Source organism: Diplotaxodon limnothrissa, linkage group LG10, assembly GCF_057381915.1.
Source record: "Diplotaxodon limnothrissa isolate DT_005_m linkage group LG10, D_limnothrissa_male_GT1.1, whole genome shotgun sequence".
Classification (NCBI taxonomy): Eukaryota; Metazoa; Chordata; class Actinopteri; order Cichliformes; family Cichlidae; genus Diplotaxodon; species Diplotaxodon limnothrissa.
This window is the reverse complement of record NC_140605.1, coordinates 14,199,104-14,220,070: the sequence shown is the minus strand read 5'-3', so window position 1 is coordinate 14,220,070 and position 20,967 is coordinate 14,199,104. Positions and strand designations below refer to the sequence as shown.

General features: G+C 41.1%; 1 protein-coding gene across 6 annotated transcripts in view; it reads right to left on the bottom strand.

Moving 5' to 3' along the window:
• Positions 1 to 1,130: 1,130 nt before the first annotated feature.
• The window catches only part of mink1 (misshapen-like kinase 1), a 33,687-nt gene continuing 13,850 nt past the window's right edge, over positions 1,131 to 20,967 (bottom strand). Inside the window, exons 12-32 of one of the 6 annotated variants that reach the window (XM_085364434.1) lie at positions 17,722 to 17,829; positions 17,034 to 17,120; positions 14,318 to 14,494; positions 14,060 to 14,230; positions 13,521 to 13,787; positions 13,137 to 13,216; positions 12,916 to 13,019; positions 12,724 to 12,815; positions 12,410 to 12,433; positions 11,464 to 11,615; positions 11,238 to 11,355; positions 9,250 to 9,366; positions 8,874 to 8,985; positions 8,521 to 8,670; positions 8,235 to 8,378; positions 7,630 to 7,764; positions 7,394 to 7,494; positions 7,118 to 7,267; positions 6,882 to 7,041; positions 6,661 to 6,800; positions 1,131 to 6,339 (exon numbers count right to left, since the gene is read on the bottom strand). In XM_085364434.1, the coding sequence (XP_085220560.1) occupies positions 6,256 to 6,339; positions 6,661 to 6,800; positions 6,882 to 7,041; positions 7,118 to 7,267; positions 7,394 to 7,494; positions 7,630 to 7,764; positions 8,235 to 8,378; positions 8,521 to 8,670; positions 8,874 to 8,985; positions 9,250 to 9,366; positions 11,238 to 11,355; positions 11,464 to 11,615; positions 12,410 to 12,433; positions 12,724 to 12,815; positions 12,916 to 13,019; positions 13,137 to 13,216; positions 13,521 to 13,787; positions 14,060 to 14,230; positions 14,318 to 14,494; positions 17,034 to 17,120; positions 17,722 to 17,829 (2,673 nt within the window). In that variant the 3' untranslated portion in view covers positions 1,131 to 6,255. The remainder of the gene's footprint in view (positions 6,340 to 6,660; positions 6,801 to 6,881; positions 7,042 to 7,117; positions 7,268 to 7,393; positions 7,495 to 7,629; positions 7,765 to 8,234; positions 8,379 to 8,520; positions 8,671 to 8,873; positions 8,986 to 9,249; positions 9,367 to 11,237; positions 11,356 to 11,463; positions 11,616 to 12,409; positions 12,434 to 12,723; positions 12,816 to 12,915; positions 13,020 to 13,136; positions 13,217 to 13,520; positions 13,788 to 14,059; positions 14,231 to 14,317; positions 14,495 to 17,033; positions 17,121 to 17,721; positions 17,830 to 20,967) is intronic. The other 5 variants (XM_085364437.1, XM_085364435.1, XM_085364436.1 and 2 more) reach the window with 5 other exon arrangements.

Below are 20,967 nucleotides of genomic sequence, written 5' to 3'. Positions count from 1 at the left end.
TGTCACTGTATTATCTGGACATTACTATAATTGTACATATTATTAATAAATAACTGCCTCTCCTGCCTTTTATTGTGTTTTCCTTTTAAAATTGTTTCTAAAACTGACACGTTTAACTGAGTATTAAGTGCATATTGTCAGGTATTCTCATTATACAACCTCAGGTTTTTACTTAAACCTGAGATTTGAAAGTAGCACTGATATAGACATACATGGGTTATTGGAATATACAGTCCCCTGCCTCTTTATTAGATATATTAGGTAAAACAAATATCTAATCAGCCAATCACATGGCAGGAACTCATTTAGGCATGGTCAAGATTCGAAAAAAGTCCCCTGGCGTGATGAGTCTTGATTTCTGCTGCGACATTCAGATAGTCAGGCCAGAATTTAGTCCTGTCAAATAACGAAACCATGGATACATACTTTCAGGCTGCTGCATGTCAATATGAACCAAATTCTCCGTTTCCTGCATCTTGTGGAATCTGCCAAGAAGTAAAGCAGTTTTGAAGGCAAAAAGGGGTCAAGACCCTTAATAGTGAGGTGTGGCCAGTAAATGTAGTGTTAAAACTCAAAGCTGGCACACAGCAAACTTGGTTATCTGCTTAATTAGACATATGTGGCAGCAACCTGAACCTTCAGTCTCCAAAGAAATTTTATGTTGAATGCCGATGCATGTCATAGCTTTTCCACTAACTCATTGTTAACAGACTTTAGGTACATGGAAATGTCTGGCGGATGCTTTTGTCTTTAGACACCGGGGGGTGCTGCAGCTCATTCTGCATCTCTGACTCAGAAAATGAGGACTGTGAACCAAAAACAAATCTTGAAGAAAATTTGTTAAATCTATTTACAAGTTAGGCTATGAAGACTGAGTAGTGCCTTTTGTTAAGTGGACCCTACACAGTTGCTTCGTAGTAACAAAGGAGGAGTGACAGGAACATGAAGTCCAGGCAGACTTTTAGCACCATGATGTGGCTGAACACTGAAGTACATCTCACTCCGTTCACTGCTGTTGTGTGATACGAAACCGATGTCAACTGCAGCCCTCGCTGCAATAATACTATAATTCCCTACTGGGCATTTGTTGCAGTGCAAAGAAAAACAATTCAAACAGACTCAAATGCGATCAAGGTATTTTATTTTTCAAACAATCTGTATTAAGACATGAATTCATTCAACACAATCTTGAAAGTTTAAAGTTTAGTCTATGAAATACAATCTGGAGTTAATCTCTCACAAGGAACACAGACGCGCGCGCACACTAAAACATTGCAAAGATGTCTTTCTAAAAAACGAACCAAAAAGTTATTGAAAAAGAACAGGAGATATTGTGTTTCTGTCCAAAGAGCCACGTCGATGTAGAGCTCCCCATGTTTTGATCTGCCTCACTCCCCGACTACAGCTGCTAATCCTGTCACACGGGATTGATTAGAAATATAAGTTAGAAGAGAAGAGTGCCTCATGAGACGATTATCTATCAGCCATTTATCGATACTTAAGAGTTCACAAAGGCAGTTTTTGGATTACATCAAGCGTCCCAGCATGTGATTGTGTTAAACCGACATTTTTTTTTGTGTATGTGTGATTACAAACAAAAGTGAGAGCACAGAATGATTTTTGTAACACACAAACTAGCCTATGTTAAGTCTGCCGAAGGCCACTGGAGAATCACGACCTGCAAGTCACACTCGCATGGACAATTTTGAAACTCTTCAAACGCTTGTATTGCTTTAAATTAAAAAAAAAAGGAAGAAAGAAAGACGAACAATCCTCCAAACCTACAACTCAAGAGTCAAATCACACAAATTCAGCGGTCAAGTCTGTCCAAGCTTACGGCCAGACTGACGCAAATCTTCCCAGAAAACTAATGAGCTGTGAGGTTCAGGTCTTTTAATGGTCGTTGGCACAAAATGAAATAGCACTTTCACAGCTTAAGGTGCATTTAGGGAAATCATCAACCATAACCACTCGTCCGTCTTCCAGACCGCAACACCATTAGAAGATTTTCTGCTGCACGAAATGAGGCAACAAGCTGAGTGTTTGGGAGTGACGCTCTCGGTCGGGTTGGCGACAAACGTTTGTCAAAAGGCTTTCATGGTTAACGTTAATAATTTAGCTGCAGTGCTCTCCAGAAAACCTGCCAGCACAAACCATGCAGTTAAAATGACGAGAGTTAAGTGATGCTATGGCTTTTTGATTTTGTTTACATGGAAGTGATTATTTTTTTGTGTATGCAGGATATTTCACGCAACTGCGAATGGAGTACATTATGGAAGTTATGTGTTTAAAAGAGGGGAAAACGCACTGATTTTACACATCAAAGCTTTGCATACACTCAAGCTTGAGCTCTCCTACAATTTGGATGATTTTCATTTTTTCATAAGCCGTCCATCATGCTATATGTGTGAAGTAGCCAGATTCATGTTTAACACTTCAGAATCAGATCTTTTTATTTCCAGGCATGCATCCACTATCCTGTACACTGAAGCTCCCACAATCACACACTGCAATTTCAGTTAAAGATTCAGGTGTGCAAAAATGTAGTCTCAAGCAAGAATTTTTGTCGGCCTTCAGCCCCGAGCAGCGCGACCCGACATCACACGAAGCACCTACTGACACCAAAAACAGACTCTGACGTGTAAAATCAGTGGAATTACTTTCTATACTTCATGAAAACTAAAGATTATTGGCTCGTTTGTGGCGTGTGAAGAGCCGATGACCCCACACCACAGACTATTGGGCTCCTAACATCAGCGTACTTCTGTCTTCATGATCATTGCGATCATCTCCTGAGAATATTATCAGCCTGTCACACCTCTGTAGGCCATTTACACCAGAGGGCAGATCCAACCTCAAGTGTCTGAATCCCAGCCACATCTGACTCCTCCGCTAACAACAGACATGTATGTTTCTGTCTGGATAGATTTTTAAGACTGTCCACATATACACACACAGTTGTCTCCTGCTTAGCTATAACAACTCCTAATTACACCCGGACTAGTTTAATGAATGACAGAATGAAAGGGGAATATTTGGTGGAGGGGGGGCAAATAAAATATCCCATCTCTCCGTTAGACTCGGGTATAGCTTTGATCTCTCAGCCTTAAAATACATTGTGCTTAGATTAATAGAGCGGTACACACTTTCATATAAATACAAATCTGTCGTATAGATGTACATTCACTTTTTATTTCTCAATATAGACTCATTTACATATTTTATAAAATAGGCTTCTCAGGATAAGTCACGCTACTCTCCCCACTACAACATTACACAATCAACATGTTAAAGAAGCGCTTAGATCACCTGTGCAGAATGAACCTACATTTTTAGGAGCAGACATCACTCACACACAAACACACACATACACACACAGTTTAACTTGATGTGTGCACATTAACTTTTGTTTTTTCCTCTACATATTCATGGCTTTACTCTATGCTGGCTCCTGCTGTGAGTACATCCTCAACACGTTACACTGGATTAACTGGACATATATTAACTTATCTGTTATTGCAATTCTCTCAATAGATTCTTGTCTGCTGATTATTTGAAGTTAGAATATATGTTGCCCAAAAAATAAAACAGAAAGAAAGAAAGAACAAAGAAAAAGCATTTAAAGTCCATTTAAGAGATAATATGGATTTTACTTAAGTGCACTTAACTGGCACAGGACATTAATCTTGACGAGGGAGCAAATATAATTGTGCCTCTTCTTCGTGTGATTTCAGTAAAGAGATTTTTGGGGGTGGGAGCGAGGGGGTGGGCATATAGGGGTGGGGAGTGGGCTCACAACCCTTCCAAAAAAAGCATCTCACCTTCCCGAGTCCAAGGCACTGCTTTAACTGTAAACATGGCAGATTGATAAAAAATAAGGATTTGATCATAGAAAGCACAAGTGCCAGAGCTCCGGGACGATTGTAGTTGTAGACGTTTGAAAAGTAGGTCATGGCACATAAAAGATACTTAGGAATAAAAACACATTCGCTTAAGGGGAAAACAACTTTGATACAGTACTATATAATCTATTTCAATGGCTTACATGCACACCAAAGTATCTGTGTGAGATATACTTGTAAATGTATGTTTGCTGAAGGTGCTTTCCATGCCCATTTATCGCATACTCTCAGAAAATTAACCACCTATTTATAGAACTTTCGATTAAACGCTCTGTCCTGAATTTACACTGCAGTCTTGATAGCCTTCTTCGTTTTTTAATGAATAAAATATATCTCCTTAGCTTAAAGAGCAGGCTTTAACAAACCTTCCTACAGATCACTGGCTAAGATTCAGTTTATAATTCTTATAATATTTACATAATAGTTCTTGATGTACAAGTTGGTGAACAAACAGCACATTTTCCCAGCAACCACGCTAAACATCCACCTCTGGCAGTGCAGTGAACCAAGTGACTCACTGAACAAAAAGCTCCATTCATCAAGCCTCTTCCTGATAAGGCTGCCTCATGCTTGTACCGTAGTGTTTGGTGTAGAGGAACAACCAATCTCTCGCTTAAGCAGCTTCCTGAAGTCTAATTCCCCTTAAAAAAATTAACAAAATCTAATCTATGCAAAAGAAACACAGAATCATACCATAACACCACTAACTCACATTTTGGATTGGTATATTGAAAGCAAAATATTGGTTAGTGATCTGTAGGAATAGTTTCTTGGTCAGCATCCATAAGCTCCTCTTTCCCTTTGGCCTTGCTTCAAACCTCTGCTGCAAAATATATACGGTGAACTTTGGCAGAATGTACAGATATAAAATATATTAAGTCTCGTGAGTTTCAGCTGTGCTCTCCAAAGTGCCTGATGAGATGGAGCCCTCTGCGGTACAGCAGAGTCCCCATTAATCGAATCTTTCTACTGGCCCAGGACAAATATGACTTCTATCACACACAGAGGGCTGTTCTACCGCAAATGCCTGGACAAACACTTCTCACGAAAAAAATCCACACTAACAAAATAGTCTAAGAACTAAAATATAATACAGTAGAGTAGATCAGAGTGGTAGGAAGGTAGCAAACCCTCCTCCCGTGTCTCACTAACATCCTCCTCCTCCTGACAAATCTCCCGTCCCCTCTCTCCCCTTCAGAGTTGCCGTCATACTCCAACACTGCTAGCCAAATATATGAACTCCCCTGCTCAAAACACTCCACGAGAATAGTATATATTGCAATATAATGGCAACGTAATTACAGTAAAATTAAAAATACCAGTAGGCTAATACCAATACAGAATCACTACATATAAATATCAAATTTGTGTAGTTTTGAAAATCTATGGAAACAAAAAAGTTTAGATACAAGCCTGATGAGACATACAACTGATCGTTTCGCCTAAACTACAAAAAGGCAAAGCAGGAAGTTTTCACCGTACTCATTCTGAGTACCGTATAGTATGGAGACTTCTGATTGATCGTTCAAAGTGAATTTATTCTGTTATTGAAGGATTTTAGGCTTATTTGCCAGTGATTAAGAACTGAATCATATTTTGGTTTGGTCAGAGAAACAAAGTAAGAGTTCCTTTAACTGTCTACTGTAGATTTAAAAAAAAAAAAGAAGAAGAAGAAGAAAAAAAAATTTAAACAAGCTACTTCGCCGGACTTTGTCCCTTTGTAATATGTTTGTAATAATTCTTTGAGCCTCCCTGAATCCGTAGAAGCCTCAAAATAACCAGGGGCCACGAGCCGTTGCAGGTGTTTATCGTCTCACGTCGGCTATGCAAGAGGCCTGCAAATGATTCGGATCCAAGTCTAAGGTGCTATCTATTTACAGCTTCATTTTGATATATACCATTAGTAAATAATGCCTTCCTCAAAAGTACTGGAGAACCATCAAGGAATGTTAACATACTTCACAATTAGGAACTAAATATTTACGACTGAACACGGGTCCACAAAGAAAAGGAAATCAAGACAAGAATATATACAGTACAAATGAAATAGATGGTATCAACATATGAAGCTCATCGGCTGTTTTTCACGGTATCCTCGAGGGAGAATGTTTTCACGGGGTCACGGTTGAAACTGCGTCTTAAGGAGTGTAAGTTGGAATGGATTTTTAAGATTGTTTTTGTATGTATCTGTGTGTGTTGTGTGTGCTATGTGTGTGTGTGCGTGTCTCTTTGGACTATGAGTGCTTGAGTGTGAGCTTGCTGGAGAGAAAAGAGAGAGTGATGTTCACGTTTGGTGCATGCGTTAGCGCAAATTTCGGATGCACTTCTTGCTTCGATCCCTGCTGGGGTCCTTTCACCAGTTCATGATGCAGTTTCTGTTCAACGTCATGAAGTAAACCTGGCTGCTGCCTCCGGACCGCACTGATGCGAAAAACACCTGAGGATAGACACAATCGAGATGCATGTTATTCCTTTTTAAAGATGTTACCAACAAGCTGCATCCAGGAGCTGATCAACGCTGTTAAAAGGTGTTAATGGCTGGGACGGTGTGCTGGAAAGGCACTCGAGGTAATCACCGATTCACATATAAATAACTCTTTGTGTATCTCATGAGCTTCGGGGTTCTGGTGACAAGATTACTTTCTTTCAGGGTAGCTGCACACCTCTGCAATCAGTGGCTAAGCTAAGCTAATCAGCTGCAGGCTCTGTGTTCATACTAAAAGCAGAGTTAACCTTCTACAAGTGTTTCTATGTTTACCTTATCATTTCTCTCGCAGAGGAACTTCAGCCGCTGAGCTCTTTTGTGCATAAAAACACCGTCCAAGTGGCCAGTCTCCACAGAGCGGATCTCAATGGCCTTTTCTCCCCAACCCATGATCTGGTTTGAGCAGATATGAGCTGCAGAGCACAGTGTAAGGTTAGGACCGGATTAACCAGTTACAGTCTTTACAATTCAATGCTGCTTGGTGTGACCCGTACCAACAGATGTAGGCATCTCGCCCCACTGCAGGACAACGTCCTTTATTATGCGCCCATATGTGTTGACGTAGACGCCCTCGTCCTCATAGCACAGCAGCATCTCCATGCCGTCTGAGCTGGGCAGGAACACGATTGCGTGTGGTGTCACTTGGCTCTGGATCTGTTTGAGATAGAAACCCGGAGGGATGAGCTACTGTCTGCTTTATATTTTACAAATCGTTGCCGTAAAAACTTACGTGAACGGGAATATAAATATCATAGTTGTTTCCAGAATCCACATCAATGGCGTGGAAGCCAGCGCAAGATCCATAGATGACCTTCAACCTCTGGCCTTCCTCCACTGTCAAGTCGACCAAGACAGGCCTGTGTGGCAAATCTGAAAAAGACTGGTTTAAAGGGGTGGAGGGTGATAGGATGCAGAAAGGGAGAATGAGAAGATAATCAACTTGAACCCGCTTCTGGTTGACTGCCCTTGCATAACTAATCCAGCTCATACGAAAGGGGAGACTTACCTTGAAGGCCATGAATTTGTGATAAGGTTTGGGCGCCCAAGCATAAACTTCCACCGCATTCTTCAAAGCAATCACCAGGAACTTTATCCTCTCGTATTTCACTAGACAGAACAAGCACAAGGCCATCTGACATCAGACACTTGTAATTAATAATTTACTGTGCCGAATGCATTCATCACCAATTTCTCAGGAGTTTAATAAAGACCACGGATAAAAAGCCATCATCTGTCACTCACCCACTTTGTAGTGTACACAGCCCTCCATCTCTCCCACTGTGGTCCAACCCTGCTTCTTTTCTACCTCAGGATCATTGTGGAGGATTTTATTCCTCAGCCATGCCAGGTAGTAGACACGCACTTTGTTTTTCTTGCCTTAATAGATGCACAGAGAGAAAGATCAATTATAAATCTGACTACATTATAGTAATTATTTAAGTGCATTTATATAATGTGGTTACATTATTTTTTTTTTATCCTGCAATTAAAGGTCGGGAAATTACAAAATGCCACTAATGGCACAATTAAAAATGCACGTTTTTCAGCCACAGCAACACAGTCTTCTCTCAGTCTACTTGCCTTTTTAGACTTTGGCCTCACAGAAAGGAAATTAAAGTTGAAGGGTCATTGTTTTTGACATAGCAGAGGAGACTCACAACATATGACACAGCTGTCAGTACAGTGAGTGAATAAAAAAAGCAGTGAGAGACAGCTTTGTAGGGGATAACAGCCAACTTTTGTTAGTATTTTCAAATGTAGAAAAAAGAAGCTTGTTTATCATCTCATGACCAAAGGACAGACAAACTTAACCAGCTGCAGCAACAGCAGTGGGCAGCAGTTGTGACCTGATATGGTGATGAGCAGGTTGAGGCCCTCCAGGACGTCCATCTGCTGGAACCTGCGAGAGTTGATGAGGGGGTACACCTTGCCCTGACCACTACGATCCAGTAGCTTCAAACCATTCTCCGTGCCTACCAAAAGGTTCACACCTAAAGACACACACACACACACACACACACACACACACACACACACACACACACACACACACACACACACACACACTTCGGTAAGAGTGTTTGCATTTTGCATTGATATTTTTTCATTAATAAATACTGAACCGGGTCTTACCCCAAAGTGCAGCGCACAGGATCTCAGAGTTAAACCTCTTCTTATACTTGCGGATCTCTGGTGTGTCATTAGGAGGGCGTGTGTTGGTGGGATTGACATTCACCATGGATCCTTTCCTCACTTCCATCTTCAGCTGATCAAACCTGGAGCCTACACATAGAAGCAGCAATGGGAATGGCTTATTTGAAGAGGGAAAACACAAATCAGTACAAAATACATATATACTAATGTTTCAATAATCCTATTTTAAATCAACATTACATCCATTATCAAGTCATCAGACTTATTTTTGTAAATAAAGGAAAAGTATTCTGATGCAAAAACAAGGTTAAGGTAGTGAATATTTCGCTCACCACTGACAGATATGTTATCGCCTGTACCTCCTGGTGACTGGTACATCCCCAGATCCACAAAGGTAGTGAAAGAGGATTTGCCAGATGCCTTAACCAAACCTCTGGACTGATACTGGGAGAACAGGATGTGTGTGTTAGTTCTATATTCTTGTTTAAGTCTACATTTCTTCTGAAAATGTATTTTTCTTCCATCTCCAAGTGTTTTAAGTGCTTGTGTGACATCAAAACAGCTTTAAGAGCTGCACTACTGATATTTGTAAATGCATTCAGTTATGGGTGAACTTCGTGACTGATCTGATGGTAAATGTGGAACACATCGGGAGGGAGGGGGGAGGAGGAATTTAGGGCTGATATACTTAGCATCAGTAACACTTACATCGTAAACAGAGTCCTTCCCAGGAGAGGAGTGAGTGGCTGAGTCAGTGGGGGAGTGAGAGGGCTGCACCACATCTGGCAAGTTAGTGTATCCGTTATGGCTGCGCTTCTCTGGGGTCTTTCAGATGAAATAAACACAAAACAAACAAACAGAATTATTAAGTATTACATAATGATATGACAGACTCAGATTAGGATAATCTGCTGCACCAGTTACTCAGAAACATTTAGCACATAAACAGTGACTCTGACTTTGAAAAGTTACTTTAAATGTTCAATACTGTAACAATCAGTAATGGACATCGTGCAGTTTTCTGTCTCCATTATGTGAACGACCCCAAAATCATTATCTGAGTTGTAAAGGTTCTGTCATGCACAACCACTGGATGCTTTCCCAGTCGAATTTCTTTCAGGAAAAACTGAACATGCATGAGCTGTTTTAAAGCCACATTAAGGAAAAATGAGTAACAAAGAAAATAAAAGTCTAAACTGACAGGAACCTACATGCACAGCCATAAAAGCTATTCATTAAATACAAATTTATCATAAACTTTTTCACAAGTTTATGATAAATTACACCCTATATGTCCTCAAAACGGTATCTTACACATACTCGGGAATGAATGAATGAAGAATCTCATCTGCACGCTGCTATAAAATGTGATCCTGTCAAGATAATATTTGACGTGCCCCGCCAGGCTGGAGGACTGTCACTGTTCTAATGTGTCGCAGAGGGATGTGGTGCTGTCACTGGAAATGGTTTTAGGATTTGCATTAAAAACTGAAAGCATTCAACATAAAAGTAATCAACATTCTTCCTCTGTGTGCTCAGTGTGTTGTGTATGTCATTTTAGCACCAATGGCAGACTATTTAATAGCACCATATATTTCCCTGGTGATCATTAGTATCCCTCAGATGGTATAAAACATGGACGCAGCTTCCAGGTCAGAAAAATGAAGCCAGTGCAGAAGTTTCTTAACCCTGAAGGCTACCAGATGGTGATAATTGTGGTTGCAAAAAGACATTCTGTCCTACAGAAGCATATGTGAAATCAGCATTATCTGGACCTCTGTAAACCTTCCTCATGAGTTAACGATGAGCTGTTTTGGGTCATACTGAATAAAAAATTAAGTCTAGTTTGTAAATCTTTGTCCCACTATGTCTCAAAAAGGAGAATTATCTTGGATAGACTCATTTCATCCCTCCCTTCCTCCCCATCACATCCCTTTTTTTTTTCTTTTAACTGAAATGGAGACTATAGAAACGCTATTCTCGAGGCTTCAAAACACAACATTAGAAACCAATCGATGGCATCATGGTAAAAATGTCCTCCTTTTATATAACTGTGGCCTGTCACAAATATACATTTTGTGCACTTTCAAACTCACACACATATGCACAAAACTACTGCACTTCATTAAAAGTGACAACTCATTATGAGCCATCTGGAAGACACATGCTGTCATGGCTGTCTCTCAAAAAAAAAAAAAATCAAAAGACATTTGACAATCTAACTCGGGCTGGCTAAAGGCTGTCTTCAGGCAACATAGACACTAAAATAAAAGGAGTTAAAAGAAAAGAATAATTAAAGTTACTAACAACAGCTGTGCAATACAGAAGCTGTGGTTTCACAACCTCGCAGTCCACTGTTACGCGACACAGTGTTGTACGTGTTCCGGTTTCTGATTCACTTGCGAGTGCTTGTTAAGCACTGGTGCAAAATGTGGAATCTTCTTTGCTTTCAGCGCATTGATGAAATCTGAAAGCTGCCAACATATTTATTTGTGCATGTACAATGACTCCACATTACATAATGTCTTCTTTATTTGGCCATTTGTATACACTGTATATGTAAAAAAGTATAACACTGTTGACGTGGACCAGAGGCTCTTGTCTTCCTGCTTTACAATATTCTGTGACACAAACTGTGTTGATTTCTCCGTGAACTCAATGCATTTTAAGCATCATTACATATACAGATGACTCACCCTCTGTACCAGCATGGTCTGATCCCCATAGCCTCCAGCTTGCTCTCCTTCTCCTGCCTCGCCCTCATCTTCATGAACCACCATGGTGTTGACTGAATCAGTGTCTGCATCTCTGTGGCTGAAATCAAAAAGGATGTAGGATGCTGATTTTACACAAGCAGGTTACTCTTCATTTAAAAGCAAAGCTCACACTGATCCCTGAATTGTAAGTATTAGTTGGTGTTACCGATCTGTGGGGCTTTCTTCCTCCTCTGCTCCCTCGCCGCTTTCGCTTTCTTCGCTACTCTCGCTGCTTTCCGAAGAGGACGAGTAATCGTTGGCTTTGACTGGAGGTCTTGGCGGCTCCTCGGCACGCTCCTTGGCAAAGAGGCCGTGGTCCTGCCAGACAGGATTGCACATAATCTCAGCTATCAAAGAAAATAGCAGCTAACACGACAGCATTACACAGTATGCAAGTGTTTCCCATATACTGCCTTTATTTGGTATATCGTTTTTTCCTAGTGGCACACAGACCAGGTCGCTGTCGCAGTGGCGTTTGCCCAGTCAGACCTGGACTTCACCATGTTGGACTGCAGCTGGTGAGATCCAGTGTGAGCTGGATCTCAAGAGCGAAGCATGTGAGTGAGGGTCACTCGACGAGCCTACAGAGCTGTCGAAGCTGCGGCCTGAGATGGTCCCATCGAAATCAGATCTTACACAGCAACACTAGCCTAATAAACAATAATATTTAATAATAAACCTTGAAACGCGTGTGTGCTTCGTTTTGTGTGCTCAACACAAGCACACCTTCCCAAAGCGAAAACTGCTGCTGCCACACATAAATCTAATTCTATGGGAAACACTTCATGTACTACTGATAAACAATCCAATCCAAAGACAGCTGGTAAGGCAGGCATCGGGATGATGAGCTGAAAAACAGCAGCGATGCAAATGACTCATAATGGATGCAGGTGTTTAGTGAAAGGTGTTCAAACTGCAACAGAATACATGCAAAGTCCTTAGAAAGGATTTTACAGAAGGAAGTTCATTTTATTCCAAGAATAAAATGAGATTTACGTGATGAAAGCAGGCAGTGTAGGGCATGCCTTAAATTCTGTACAAACACTGACAGTAAATGCAAATACCAAGTCATGCAGGAGCATCACAAGCACAGAAGAGACATTGATACTAACCTCCCCTATAGCTCTCTTGTAACTCTGCACATTTAAGGTAAAGTTAAAAAATAGGGATTTAAAAAAAGAAAGAAAGAAAAGGAGCAGCATATATCAGTACTGGCTCAGGAGTAAAGTTGAAGTGAAGAGAAAACCTCGAGTTAGTTTTCTATTAATTCATTTACAGAACAGGTGCATTTAATTTAAAACTAAGCGTAAGCACAGCGCGTTAGTGTGTTTTTTTATTTTACAGATGCTTGTCTGTGGCGAGCACCCCTTTGAGTTCTGTTAAAGCTGGCTATACAAGTAGGCACAGTGAGGAAACAGCCACTCACAGCAGGACGCCCAGGCCGGGAGGAGGTTCGAGATTCTCCTGGCTTGTGACGAGGATCGTGGGAGAGAATGGGCGAATCCATTTTGGAGGAACCTGAAAATAACAACGTCACAGAGAGTAGTTATGCTTCTGAAAATACGCTTACTGCAAAGACAGTCTGCTGAGAAATGGCACTGGGGAGATGGGAACTCACTGAGGATGCGATGCCTCTCTAAACTGCCCGTCTGGGGAAGATTGGATATGATGCTCATGCTGTCTCCTCTCTCCCAGCGATCATTGCGACTGAGATCTGGATTGCTGCCATGAGGTTAGAGTGAGGATAAAAATCAATTAAATCAAGTTGTCATAGATATTTATCCTATTAAAAAGCCACCAAAATTAAAGAAATCTCAGATCAAAGCATGTCTTCAGTACCTGGCTCTTACTGGGTGCCTTATACCAGAGGTTAGGTTGGTGTTGAGAGCTGTGGCGATAGACGCAGTCCTCTGTGGAATCTAAGAAAAACAATGGCAAAGTCTTACATTTTCCAGGCAGCAACAACTTTCATGAAGACTGTGTCTTGTAGACCAACCACTCGAAGATGCACAACAGCTTTTATCATGCAAATTTATTCCTAGTTGGTCGAGTCTTCCCTAGATGTAAGCAAATGAGCTCAACGTACTACCAGCAGCTTCTCTATGAGGTACGCATTTAATGTCTCATTAATAGCTGCAGCTCAGTGAACAGTTGAGGTAACAAAAAAGTTCAAACTTAGGTTGGACGCCGACTACAGAGTCCAAAGCAGCTGCTGAATCTTACCTTGGGTGGAAGTTCTACATCTGGCAGGCGGATCCATGGGCCACGATCCTCTCTGATTTGGTGTGCCTGTGGTGCCTGGGTTTCAGAAGTGGGGTCTGAATTCTGACGCACCAGCTCTCTGGAGTGGATAGGGCGGGGTGTGGGGGTCAGGGAAGGATCCTGGGTAGGGAAGGCGGACATGGTCTTAGTGGGCTGGTCACAGAGTGACTGAGAGCGAGGGACAGGGGCAGCATAAGGCTTCAGAGGAACCAAGTGAGCCATCTGGAACTGCAGGGGACAGGAGCAGCAGCAGCACACCGGGAGGGAAGCGCAGCAGTGGAAAGAAGAGCGAAAAAGGAAGGCAGGCGCAGCGAGGGTGAATGGTCGCATTTGTAGTTCAAGGTGATTTTGAGAGGGAAAAGAAGAAAAAGAAGGCATAAATAAGGTAAGAAAAAATTAAGTTGAAGGCAGCAGAGGAATAAGAAATAGGAAGGTATAAAGCAATTGTATCTGCTCCAATTAAGGGCAGATTATTATTTCAAACTCTCAGAAACACCCACCTTGCCCTGCCCTCCTTGGGGTTCAACAGGCCTTTGCATCGGTGGGGTCTGCGCAGACTGGACCGCTCCTGACTGGCTGATTGAGTCAGAGCGTGACTGGATGGCAGTGTCGGAGACAGTAGTGCAGATTTTGGGTGAGCCCTGTCTGTTGAGCTTACTTCTCTCCTCCACCTGAAATAAGGCGTGCGAGAGGAGAATTTACTCTGTAGTGTTCGCTGCTTTTACTGTCTAATGATTAAAATGCCGGAATGCTGGTACCTCACGGGCCCAAGTCGGTTTGTTGTTGGGCTCCAGGTTTTTGTTGTAGTGGTAAAGCTGAGGTTTCTTGTCTTGCTGCTGTTGTTGCAGAGACACCAGGTAAGCATGTTCCTGTTGCAGCTGTCTCTGCAGCCGCTCAGACTGACGCTGTTCCTCGAGCTGCTTGCGTTTATATTCCTGAGCAGAGAGAAACACTGCACTTAAGACATTGCTTGCCTCAGACTGGACACAAAAGCACAAGTCAAATCTGCAGATTACAGCAGATGCAATGATAATACACCGGACCTGATTTCAACCAGAGACAACACATGTTTAGGGCTTTAACATATCCAAGTGCTCCTATTTCAGTCAATTACCAGCCCACATGAAAATAATATTGATCAGGTCTGTAGCTAAATGCTTTTGTGCCGTATGTTAGACAGTGCAAAAATGAGTCATCTGACTTATTGGTTTTTTATTGAGTTGTAGGCATGGGTCTCTAACTCTTTTGATGGCCAGTGCATTCAGAAGAAAACATGAAATAACAGAGAAGTCAAAGCTTTGGAGGTTAAAATGAGACTTTCTACCATGAGTCACCACAACATAGGCTAAACTTCACAGTTTTCTTTCAACCGAGAGTGAGTAACGGAGTCCTTACAGGCAACTGAGCACTAGATTTACAGGCCAGCTGATGCTGCATTGAGTGAGAGCAGTTTTAACCATAATTTTCTTTCATCAAGCGAATTTGCACGGAGAAATATTATAACAATCCTGTTATAATAAAAAAAATACTGTCTATATGAACTATTTGTTCAGGAGTTTATCACATAACAAGATAAGGAACCAAAACATCAGAATAAAAGAATTAAACATTCGCAAACTGACAACGTTTTCAGAATCAGCTTGTTTTGGATGACGTGGACAGCAGGGGGTTTCTCTGATTATGTATAGTTGGGAGTGTCATATTTCTCTACATTGATTACTCAAACTGTACTGATCTTCATCTAGGAGATGATTATAGGAAAACAGAGAAAGAACAGAGTTTTGTGTTTTTGGCAGTGAAGTTGCAGAGCGCCCTCTGGAGGTCAAATTATGCACATCAACAGTTACAACCACGCTGAACGGTGTTTCTTTCATCTCTTCTTTGCTTTGTTTCATTTTCATTTATTAGCTCTTCTGAATGCCACTTTTTGACAAAAACGCACAAGTATGTATTTATGAAAAAATGCCAAAACCTCATCCCACCTGTGAGGCATCATTTGAATGTTTGAAAATAATAAATTTCCTTAAAAGTCCTGATCTTAACCCCGCGGACGTATTTAGGGCATGTTGAATAAACTTTTTTTAAACATATTGATGAAACAAAAATTGCTTTGTAGGAGGTTTGGTCCCAAGTTCATTTTCTTGACTGGTTAAATCTAAAGCAGCAACAGAAACAATCTGATGGAGGCTGCTGTCGCTAAAGGAGCCTCTGCCATTCGCTGAGTTCACTTCTTCCTTCCTGATCACTCAGCGCTTTCATGAAAACTTGTACAATTGTGACCGTTTGTGCATTATCACTTTAGTCAGAATATGTTCGTCAATAATTGTATCAACGATCAGACCACATTTTGAATCAACTTTGAAATGTCAAATTCAAAAGGATTCAGTGTTGTTCACATCCGTGTAGCTGTCGATGTGAATACCTTCTTACAATGTAATTTGGCTGACTGGAAACATCCTGCAACTGTCACAGATTTCAAGAAGTTGGGGTTATGACCTTGTGACTAATGGTTTTGGTTAATAGACAGTTTTTCACAACTTTTTTTTAAGGCACTACAGAAACATTCCTACTGGGTTAATGTTCCACCTAGACTTAATTTAAAATAGCAAGAGAGGAATGCTGCTCGCTATTTGACGATGTACTCCAATTGTGAGCTGGAGGTAGGCTTACAGTTACTGAACAAACTGGATGTATTAGAAGTAAATACTGTGATCCACAGAAATTTGGCCTACAAGGCCCATACACCTGAATATTTTGTCTCACTGCACTGTAGGGCAATTACGTGCAGCACACACATAAACGCCCCTTTTATGCCAAACCCAGAGGAAGGATAGCGCACTTGTTTTCAGCCTTGTGCTCTGGTTCCCTGTGAAGACCTACATACCCACAGGAGCTCTGTGCAAGACATGAGAAAGCATTTGAAATTCCCTGACGCCTAAAGTAAATAGGATAGGATTATTTTTCCCACTCTACAAAACAGAAACAAAGGCTTCAGTCTTGATGACAGCAACTCCTACGCTCCACAGGTGCACGCAGAAACAAAGATGCCACGAGTGCAGCGATTCTACCCTTCAGTGTGCGCAAGATATCATTATACAATGAAAACTGCCCCCAAAATCTAGGTCACCGCATGTCTTTTAAATAACACGGAATACTGTGGGAGCTACATCCATATTCTGGAAAATGAACCGCTTATTTACATCAAGGTGCTCCACATGTAGAATCTTACAAACTCAAGCTGAGCTTTTATAGTCTGATTGAGAAAGAAAAAAAAAACAAAAACATCTCATCTCTGACTTTTATTCCATTTAAAAAGCATCTAAACCCAAACACAAGCAGGCTTGCAACACTGCAGTGTTTGGTTTGGAAAAAAGTTGCCCTCCTTTTCAGACAATATATTATAACCAGGAGATGAATGTGCAAGTCTCTGCAGTTTGAAGAGGAAATGATTAAGGAGTAATAAGGACTAGTTACCATTAACAGCGCTTGCTCCTGAAGCAACTGCTGTTGGAGGATTTCTAACTGCCGCTGCTCCTCTTCTAACTTATGCCTGATAAACTCCTGAGGAAAGGTAACAAGGGAGGAATGATAAACATTGAGGTGATGAAGGAGGAATGAGAGCATGATTGGGGGAGGGGAAAGACCATAGAAGCAGAGTTATGTAATATCAATCCAGTAACAGAAACCATGTGTTGCATGGATTAAAATCAACAATTTTAGTCTCAAAACAGTCACCACCCATGTTAAGAAGCTGCAACAGAGACTAATCATATGACCATTAAAACATACTGTCAGAGACCGTGAGAAGTGTCTAGATTTAAAATGAATGGCAGTAAATGTAAATATTTATCACGACACTGTGACTGATCTAAGGGACCAGACTGATATTTTAAAAAGGGGCTATTTGGCACTAAAAGGTGACTGTGCCATGATGCCAGACTCTTGTTCTACTGGGTAGACTGGAAACAGCATAAGAGGCGCAGAGAGCTCACCCACAGAAAACTCATCTCTGAGTAAATACACTAATTTAGACCCTTGCTGCTATGGCAACCTACTCCTGGAATTTCACCACCAGAGCAACCTGCACAGTGTTGCCGCTGGACACGCCTACACTTCGCTCCGATTGGCCGACTGCAATCCCACTCCTCCTGTGGTTGGTTACCTGCTCCCTCTCTGCCAGCCTCCTATCTTCCTCCCGTCTCATATCGTCAAGTCTCCGATGGGGACCCTTTTCTTGCTGCCTCACCATCTCTCCCTGTTTTCTCTGTTGCTGGGAGAGAAGGGTGACAGGAAAAAGAGTAATGAGCACAGAGGATGTGGCTGCACAGAGAAATTAGCCTACTGTTAAGAAAATTCTCCCCTGCAAAGATATGAGGAGGGTGGGGGTGAGAGCTGCAGAAGTACAGGGCAGAGAAAGGAAGCTGTGAGTCATTCTCACAAACACACACCTAATGCATCCTAATCATCTTTTCAGTGTACTGCTTTGATTCAAACTTGAAGTGACAGTTTTTCCACTTGTGACTGGGGGCGCTTTTTATCTGCCTTTTTCTAAACAGAGACTGAAACACAAAGATTTGTTCTTTGTGGGGAAACGAGAGTCCCCGCGACTTGGCAGTGGCACTAAAACGCACTCGTACACTCAGTCATCGCTGACACTTTATCGGTAAACAAAAGAGGTAAATAAGATAGACAAGGAGGAGAAGATTCATTAGAACGCACCCTCGCTGTAGTTATAACCCTGTACCAATGTTGCACAATGATTACAGCAACAACAGCAGTGTAGGTGCGCTAACATGTGCATCAAATCCTACTGAACTCCCCAGAGATTTCACAGATTTCCCCCCCACCCCATCTCTAATTCACTGGGTTATGCAGGCATGTCTTTCAAAGTATTTAGCAACATGCTCAGCCTTTTCATTAATAATGTCTAACATAACATCCTGTCAAATCCTGACTGTGTGTCAGCTTCAAAGGAAGTTCAGATGCCGTGCAACAAAGACAACATTTTCATACAATTTATTGTCTGTAAGCTTTGAAGGGGTGGATATATCAACACTATGTCAGCTACTGTTAGAAGTACAATGCTGTACTTCTAAAAATATACAGTGAAAGACTGTTCAGGGCCGAAACATTGTGAATGAAGGTACTGAAAGAAAATAAAAAGCATAAGAATATTTCATTTCCAGTGATTCAGATCTGGAAATGTGTGGTCATTAATATTTTTTTGCTCTACTGCAAAAACTCCATTCATTCATCCTCTTCCACTCATCACACATAAATGGTTTTCTTACATTATTAAATAACACAAGCGGCCCTCAGTGCTGAGGTAAGGTTAGTGTAGAGCACTCGATCTTGGGTCACTATCACTAATGTAATTGAGCAATCATCGATTCTCAAATTGAGAAGAAAAAAGCATAATGACAATACATTTTGTAAACTCCATCACTTCAGAATACTTTGTTCTAGTCTACAAGGTGACCTGAGCTTAGTTCAGTACTTATAACTAGTTATTTAGTCACGTAGGTTGTGAAATCGAGACAGACAGGTGAGTGTACTGATGTGTCTGTCTCACTGGCCAATTTCAACATCTAAAGTATTTAAACATTGTTACTCTTACATGTGCTTTTGTAAGTCATGCCAGTTACACGGCATGCGCAGACAGCGTGAGGAAGTAAATCTAAAATGCCACTGCCGAAAGCAAACAAACATACTGAAATCAAACTCAAAGCAAGAAAAGGACCAACCAGAGACAGTTATGTGGCTAAAAGAGAAGGACAAGTACGGACAGACAATGAACTACATAGCTTCACTGCTTGAATTAAGATGTGCTGTCATATTGCATAATGTTTTTGTATCATGAGCTGGTAGTAAAACGTGCACATTTCTAATGATCGAAGATCAAGAGTGGAGGCAACTCAAAGTAACATGCTCTTGTTCCATCTCGAACAAAACATGTGTTTGCATTTCATAAATATTATCACCATAATTAATCAAAACTAACAACTCAAATCTGATGATAAGCAGCAAAGCGGTTGTGCAAATGTGGAGTAAACACAATATTAATATCTCAGAAAAGAACGAGCACTTGTAAAAAACACGGGCCTCCTTATCAGTCTTTCCTCGTTCTTATTTAAGGTGGAATCCATTTCAAAGTTCAATTCTCAATCACAGGAAATGATTCTTGTCTCAATTCCCACGACAAGCTGCAGTAAATATTTTACATCATGACTATTTTAAAATTACTGCTTTATTCGCTTTAGATTGTTTCGCTTTAGAAGGCCGTCTTCCTAAAAGAGTGGCGTGCACGAATAAATAAGCTACGAAAAGATAAACATTAATCAAGCTGTGCTATGCAGGAATTCCTGTTATTCCGACTAGTTTTAGTCGTAGTAAAACAGTGAACCCAGATCCAGCAGCCCCCAGTGACAGCTGGGCGAAAATGCCCACCTGCTCTTTTGCTGTAAGACTCATGTTTGTGGGATAAGCATGAAGCTTAAGCTACTAATTAACCAGATTAGCATAATGACTGGCAAATGCTCAAAAACACACCTACCAGGGATTCTGAATGTGCTGTAGCATCTCCTTTTTCTAATCTATACAAAACCTAAAGTGTAGAAGTGACACCAAGCAGTTTCTTTGACTTCATTGGGGTATTTCATTTGATCGTGTTTGTATTTTTTTCTTCAAGTTTTGTTATAGGTTATATTTAATTATTCTTAATGATTTGGCAGCTATGACACAATAATTTCCCAACTTCTGGAACAGATAAAGTCTCAGCTTATTTTAGGGGCAGGTCTGAGCTGTAACTAACCCTCTACAGTCACACGGAGGAACAAGAGCAAATGTTTCACTGTGTACAGATCTTTTTGTTATTTTAGAGAGGTCAGGCTTTCTGTCCATATGCTAAGTTATGCCAACCTTCCTGTTTTGACACCCAGATTAGCACAGAGATGAGATGGGTATCATTCCAATTCCCACCAACGAAACGAATGAGCATACAGTGGGGCAAAAAAGTATTTAGTCAGCCACCGATTGTGCAAGTTCCACCACCTAAAATGATGACAGAGGTCAGTAATTTGCACCAGAGGTACACTTCAACTGTGAGAGACAGAATGTGAAAAAAAAAAATCCATGAATCCACATGGTAGGATTTGTAAAGAATTTATTCGTAAATCAGGGTGGAAAATAAGTATTTGGTCAATAACAAAAATACAACTCAATACTTTGTAACATAACCTTTGTTGGCAATAACAGAGGTCAAACGTTTACTATAGGTCTTTACCAGGTTTGCACACACAGTAGCTGGTATTTTGGCCCATTCCTCCATGCAGATCTTCTCGAGAGCAGTGATGTTTTGGGGCTGTCACCGAGCAACACGGACTTTCAACTCCCGCCACAGATTTTCTAT